Source organism: Danio rerio, chromosome 1, assembly GCF_052040795.2.
Source record: "Danio rerio strain M-AB ecotype USA chromosome 1, GRCz13ab, whole genome shotgun sequence".
Lineage (NCBI taxonomy): Eukaryota > Metazoa > Chordata > Actinopteri > Cypriniformes > Danionidae > Danio > Danio rerio.
The window spans coordinates 58,590,321-58,597,500 of NC_141021.1; the positions used below are offsets into that span (position 1 = coordinate 58,590,321).

The 7,180-nt window shown below is 40.4% G+C and overlaps 1 protein-coding gene and 1 long non-coding RNA gene across 2 annotated transcripts in view; one reads left to right on the forward strand and one right to left on the reverse strand.

Moving 5' to 3' along the window:
* Window positions 1–2,708, forward strand: LOC147847050 (uncharacterized). Its single transcript, XR_015477271.1, has 4 exons — window positions 1–227; window positions 427–1,497; window positions 1,664–1,935; window positions 2,165–2,708. It is a non-coding gene; the product is annotated as an uncharacterized LOC147847050 (long non-coding RNA).
* prkacab (protein kinase, cAMP-dependent, catalytic, alpha, genome duplicate b) overlaps window positions 2,305–7,180 on the reverse strand; it is a 27,550-nt gene continuing 22,674 nt past the window's right edge. Inside the window, 2 exon segments of the mRNA NM_001003470.1 lie at window positions 2,305–3,615; window positions 6,183–6,347. Of these exon segments, the coding sequence (NP_001003470.1) occupies window positions 3,490–3,615; window positions 6,183–6,347 (291 nt within the window). The 3' untranslated portion in view covers window positions 2,305–3,489.

Consider the following 7,180-nt stretch of genomic DNA (forward strand, 5'->3'; position numbering starts at 1 on the left):
GTGTGTTCAACAGAGAAAAATAAATTTAAAGAGGTTTTAACAGGTAAAGAGTAAATGATGGCAGAATTTTCATTTTTTTGTGTGATCCATCTCTTTAATTGTGTAATAGTCACTTACTTCATCCTTCAGAACTAATGAAAGTAGCAAGAAAATTGGCAAGAAAATTGGCAAAAAACACAGAGGATTGACCATGATGCAGTTTGAAGTCATTTAGAGCGGAGCTATCAGTCATTTGGGTGGAGCTATCAGTCATTTGGGTGGAGCTATCAGTCATTTGGGTGGAGCTGTCAGTCATTTGGGTGGAGCTATCAGTCATGTGGGTGGAGCTATCAGTAATTTGGGTGGAGCTAACAGTAATTTGGGGTGGAGCTATCAGTTATCAGTCATTTAGTGAAGAGCTATCAGTCATTTGGGTGGAGCTATCAGTCATTTGGGTGGAGCTATCAGTCATTTGGGTGGAGCTATCAGTCATTTGGGTGGAGCTATCAGTCATTTGGGTGGAGCTGTCAGTCATTTGGGTGGAGCTATCAGTCATGTGGGTGGAGCTATCAGTAATTTGGGTGGAGCTAACAGTAATTTGGGGTGGAGCTATCAGTTATCAGTCATTTAGTGAAGAGCTATCAGTCATTTGGGTGGAGCTATCAGTCATTTGGGTGGAGCTATCAGTCATTTGGGTGGAGCTATCAGTTATCAGTCATTTAGTGAAGAGCTATCAGTCATTTGGGTGGAGCTATCAGTTATTTGGGTGAAGCTATCAGTTATTTAGGGCGGAGCTATCAGTCATTAAGGGCAGAGCTATCAGTCAATTAGGGCGGAGCTATCAGTCATTAAGGGTGGAGCTATCAGTAATTTAGTGTAGAGCTATCAGCTATCAGTCATTTAGGGTGGATCTATCAGTCATTTAGGGTGGAGCTATCAGTCATTTAGAGCAGAGCTATCAGTCATTTGGGTGGAGCTATTAGTCATTTAGAGCAGAGCTATCAGTCATTTGGGTGGAGCTATCAGTCATTTGGGGTGGAGCTATCAGTTATCAGTCATTTAGTGAAGAGCTATCAGTCATTTAGGTGGAGCTATTAGTCATTTGGGGTGGAGCTATTAGTAATTTGGGGTGGAGCTATCAGTCATTTGGGTGGCGCGATCAGTCATTTGGGGTGGAGCTATTAGTCATTTGGGGTGGAGCTATCAGTCATTTGGGTGGCGCTATCAGTCATTTGGGGTGGAGCTATTAGTCATTTGGGGTGGAGCTATTAATCATTTGGGGTGGAGCTATTAGTCATTTGGGGTGGAGCTATCAGTCATTTGGGGTGGAGCTGTCAGTCATTTGGGGTGGAGCTATCAGTCATTTGGGTGGAGCTATCAGTTATTTGGGTGGAGCTATCAGTCATTAGGGGTGGAGCTATCAGTAATTTGGGTGGAGCTATCAGTTATTTGGGTGGAGCTATCAGTCATTTGGGGTGGAGCTATCAGTCATTTGGGTGGAGCTATCAGTCATTTGGGGTGGAACTATTAGTCATTTGGGTGGAGCTAATAGTCATTTGGGGTGGAGCTATTAGTCATTTGGGGTGGAGCTATTAATCATTTGGGGTGGAGCTATTAGTCATTTGGGGTGGAGCTATCAGTCATTTGGGGTGGAGCTGTCAGTCATTTGGGGTGGAGCTATCAGTCATTTGGGTGGAGCTATCAGTTATTTGGGTGGAGCTATCAGTCATTAGGGGTGGAGCTATCAGTAATTTGGGTGGAGCTATCAGTTATTTGGGTGGAGCTATCAGTCATTTGGGGTGGAGCTATCAGTCATTTGGGTGGAGCTATCAGTCATTTGGGGTGGAACTATTAGTCATTTGGGTGGAGCTAATAGTCATTTGGGGTGGAGCTCTCAGTTATCAGTCATTTAGTAAAGAGCTATCAGTCATTTGGGTGGAGTTATCAGTCATTTGGGTGGAGCTATCAGTCATTAGGGGTGGAGCTATCAGTAATTTGGGGTGGAGCTCTCAGTTATCAGTCATTTAGTGAAGAGCTATCAGTCATTTGGGTGGAGCTATCAGTCATTTGGGTGGAGCTATCAGTCATTTGGGTGGAGTTATCAGTCATTTGGGGTGGAGTTATCAGTCATTTGGGGTGGAGCACTCAGCTATCAGTCATTTGGGTGGAGCTATCACTCATTTAGGTGGAGCTATCAGTCAAGAGCTATCAGACTTTTAGGGCCACATTATCCTTCAGTACTAATGAAAATAGCAGGAAAATCACCATAAACACAGAGGATTGACCGTGATGCATTCTGAGGCACATAAATAGACGTAAATCCTGTTTGGTATTTATAGTAATACTTTATTGGAATGATTCTTGTGGTGCAAAATATCACAATTAACTTGAACCATGTCCTCAGGAGTAAGCACTGGTATCCACTGAGTTCGCCTCCAGCTCAGGAGGTATTTGTAGCCTAGAGAGTTGCGTGTAAGAAATTCTCACCCAAAAAGGAGCCAGATGCACTGCACCCATTCAGAGAGAAGACTTTGCCTATTTAAAAATGCAGAAATGGAAGAATAAAGGGGGAAGAAATGGCGAAAACGGAGAGAGCCATGCGGAGAGCGTCGCCCCCGCAAGGCCTCGCCGCCTCAATCGCGCACAAAGTGTGTGCGATCTCGTCGTGTGTCGTTATAAATGTGGAACCCAATGACAACCGTAACAATTATAGTATGAACAATACTAAACGAACCAAACGGAAACATTCATCCCCTCCTCTGCACGAAGGCTTGACGCAGTAAAAGGCTGCCAGTCCGACTCGTCGCAGCCTATAATCCACGACACAACCGATGAGTCAAAATATTGACACTCGAAGGATTTCATGGCACATTTCGTAAGTTCAAAGTTCGTCAGTGAATATTTTACAGAGCGCGGTGGACCTACTGCTGAAATTAAAAACAAAGAGGTGCTCTTATTATGAAATCATGGCTTCATTTCTATGCCATTTTCCACTTTGTCGTCCCTTCAGTGCATTTTTTAGAATAAAGAAACACATGACAGTTTACAGGACCAAAAAATATTTCGGTTATTACACAGGAATACATGTTTTTTTGTCATCGTTTTTTTCTTATATTTTTCAGCATGGTTGTTTATGGTGACCTTAACTGCGGTGACTGCTCAAGATCAGCGGTATCTCTGAACAGACATGAACTAATCTGTCTTTGTGCGGCAACAACAATCCCAGTCCACAGGCCAACAATTACACCCTATCAAATCCATCATGATTAATATCACATGAACAGAGATTTAAAAACCAAAAGAAATAATCATAATAAAAAATAAAAGAGAGAAAATTACAAACGTGATTAAAATAGAGGAGATGATAAAGGCCTCACTGTTTATCCCTGGAGGTCTTCTCTGCACTCTTCCGCTGGTTTCTCTGCTGTTTAACAGGAGGAAGGATCGGTTTTAAGATTCATGCACTTTTTCTCTCTCTCTTTCTCTCTCTGATTTCTATCATTTCTTCCTCTAGAACTCGGCGAATTCTTTCGCACACTTCTCGGTGAACGACACGCGGATCTCTTCTTCCTCATAGTCATCAAAGTTGCTGGTGTCCCCGGGACCTCTGCATTTAGGCACAAACGGGGCCTCCACCTGCGAACAGAGAAATTTGTTTGAAAATTTAATTTAAAACAAAGTTTTAATGCATTACAAACGGCGATGGTGCATCGCACTTCAGGAGGAGATGTGAATTAATTTAGCTAAACTGTGACATGGTCATCTTCCGGATATATTATCAATGATCCATCAGGTAATGTTTTCCCCTCTCTCTCTCTCTCTCTCTGTCTAAAATTATTGGTCAAGCGCTGTCAATAAATATTTGTTCTCCATATCTCATAATGCACAGCACATCAGCCTACGGCAGCTGGATTAGTCCAAAAAGGCGCAGTTGTTTTTGCAGTTGGGTCTGTTTTAGTTCGGATCATGTTCTCACCATTATTATGGATATATTATGGATGGATGGATGGATGGATGTATAGATTATGGATGGATGGATGGATGGATGGATGGACAGATGATGTATATATTATGGATGGATGGATGGACGGATGAACAGATGGATGGACAGACAGACAGACAGTGTTCAGCATAAATGAGTTCACCCTTCACAGATCTCTCTGTAAAATTAAAGTTTCTCTGGTATGCTTTATAATAATATAAAAGTTTCATTAGTAAGAATCAAAGTCAAAACTGGAAATAATTTAACAAAATATCTTAATATAATGTTGCAAAAATCAGTACAACCCATTATGTCAGGAAAAATATTACATTAAATTTTACACATGAATCAACTACTTTGTAATCTTATGTTTCTAATAAATTAATCTAATTTTCATGTATTAACTTTCCATGCCTAAAGATGTTCGGTGACCAAACTGTTGTGCTGAAATTCACCAAAATATTGTCAAAATTTACTGTAAAATGGATAAAAATATCTTGTTTTTTAAAAGGGTGTACTCATTTATACACTGTGTGTGTGTGTGTGTGTGTGTAAATACAAATAGTAATAACATCATTATATGCTATTTATAAATAAATAATAATAATATACTAATAACTAACTTAGACTTCACACTAATCCATATACTGCTGCTGTCTGCTGATCTGAAATGCTCATGTGTGGAGTCTGCACTGCAAGAATGTTCTTTAGCTTAGAGTTTTTGTCTTATTTATAGTCCAAATATCTAAAAATGATTAAATCAGAAAGCGTTTTCTAGACAAGCAAAACATTTGGTCCTGTTTTAAGAAATAATGCGCCAAAATTAAGTGAGTTTTCCCTTAAAATAACCAAAATAATCTGCCAATCGGCTAAGCAAAATCCCCTTGTTTTTCCTTTTGGTGTATTAATATTTTTCTAACCACATTTGCAGATTATTTAGCTTGTTTTAAGGGAAAACTCACTCAATTTTCAACACATTGTATCTTAAAACAAGACAAAATGTTTTGTTTGTCTAGAAAATGCTTCTTGATTGAAGAAATGTTCAGATATTTGAGATATAAAAGAACAAACGAACCACTCAAGGGTTCATTCGAAAGCGTTTTTTTGATCCGCTTTTGTTGAGCACTCGAGTACAATTGCTACATTCATACCTGCCCAAATGAACCGCACCAAGAGGGAAAACGAACTCCAGTGCGATTCAACCGAACTAAATAAGGCAGGTGTGAAAACACCCTAAAATTATAACTGTAAGCTAATAATGTGGCATTGTCGTACTTTGAAACAAGTTGTTCTATTTCGAAACCTTCAATAAAAATTTATATATCTATTTTATGTAAGTTTTTAGCTCCTATATTCTCAACATCATTCCACATAAGCCAATTGTATACCAAATTCTGTACAGAAATAGCAAAAAAGGGAGCTGATTCTGTCTGGCCCTAGATATTAGTAATACAGGATGAAATGTGAGCTAAAAGTCCTACTGTTAAACACACTGAATGCAGCAGAATGCAGTTTAGAGTCAGTAGCTATGTTCCCATCCAAAAATGTGAATTAAATTTATGCGCAAAACTGGATTATCGCATAAAAGACGTGTGAATAAAGCAGCGATTCTATCCAAAAGAGTTAAAGAGAACAAAATCGTCACTTCCTGATCAACTGGCACCAAATGTCAACAGTGAAGGCAGAATTTCTGCATCAATCTTTTACTTATTTAATAAAAGACTTTCACCTCAGAAGGCAATGCCGACACACAGTGAACACTTGGTGGCGTTTGAAGGCTTGAGACGCAGAGCACAGACGCTCTTGACAATTCTGGAAGTCATTAATAATATAATAACACTAATACTGAAACTGTAAGGCGTTTTAGAATGACCAAAACAACAGTTCAGATGTTATACAGTGTGCTCAGCCTGCTGGTTTATCCATTCACGCACACTTTCATCATCACATGATCTCTTGTAACAAAATCACATGACCGTTTTTTAATGCACATACTGGAATTTGTTCGGTAAAAGTGTTTCCATCGTAGTTTATGCGCATGTTTTCTAATTGAACAAAACGTTTATCCTACTCTAGTTATCCACATATGCTTTGTATGCATATTTTCAGAACTTATGCGCATCTTAGTGTTTCCATCAACCATTTATTTATGCGCATATTCAAAATGTGAATAAAAATAGGTGGATGGAAACATAGCTAGTGATGAAGGACCGATTCTCACCCTCCGCTGGTAAATGGCGATCCAGTCAGTGGTAGAGAACCACTTGTGTCCTTTAATATCGTTGACTCCGTTCTTGAGGTTTCCGTAGCGCTTGGTGAGATCCACCTGCAGCAGGTTCCTCAACAGGTCCTTCAGGTCCGAGCTGAAGTGCGACGGGAATCGTACCTGAAAAAAAAAAAAGATGACTCAAAACCAGAGGGCGGAGCCATCAGTCATTTAGGGTGGGGCTTTCAGTAATTTAGGGCGGAGCCATCACTCATTTAGGGCGGTGCCATCAGTAATTTAGGGGCGGAGCTATTAGTCATTAAGGGCGGAGCTATTCGTCATTTAAGGCAGAGCTATCAGTCATTTAGGGCGGAGCTATCAGTCATTTAGGGCGGAGCTATCAGTCATTTAGGGTGGAGCTATCAGTCATTTAGAATGGAGCTATCAGTCATTTAGAATGGAGCTATCAGTCATTTAGGGTGGAGCTATCAGCTATCAGTCATATAGGGCGGAGCTATCAGTCATTTAGGGTGGAGCTATCAGTCATTTAGGGCGGAGCTATCAGTTATTTAGGGTGGAGCTATCAGTCATTTAGGGCGGAGCTATCAGTCATTTAGAATGGAGCTATCAGCTATCAGTTATTTAGGGTGGAGCTATCAGTCATTTAGGGCGGAGCTATCAGTCATTTGGGGAGGAGCTATCAGTCATTTATGGCTGAGCTATCAGTCATTTGGGGCGAAGCTATCAGTCATTTAGGGTAGAGCTATCAGCTATCAGTCATTTAGGGCGGAGCTATCAGTCATTTAGGGCGGAGCTATCAGTCATTTGGGGCGAAGCTATCAGACATTTAGGGCAGAGCTATTAGTCATTTAGGGTGGAGCTATCAGTCATTTAGGGTAGAGCTATCAGCTATCAGTCATTTAGTATGGAGCTATCAGTCATTTCAGCCTGATCTCACGAGAAAACGTAAGTATTTTACGTTTAGGCAGTTTAGTGGCTTATTTGTACGAATT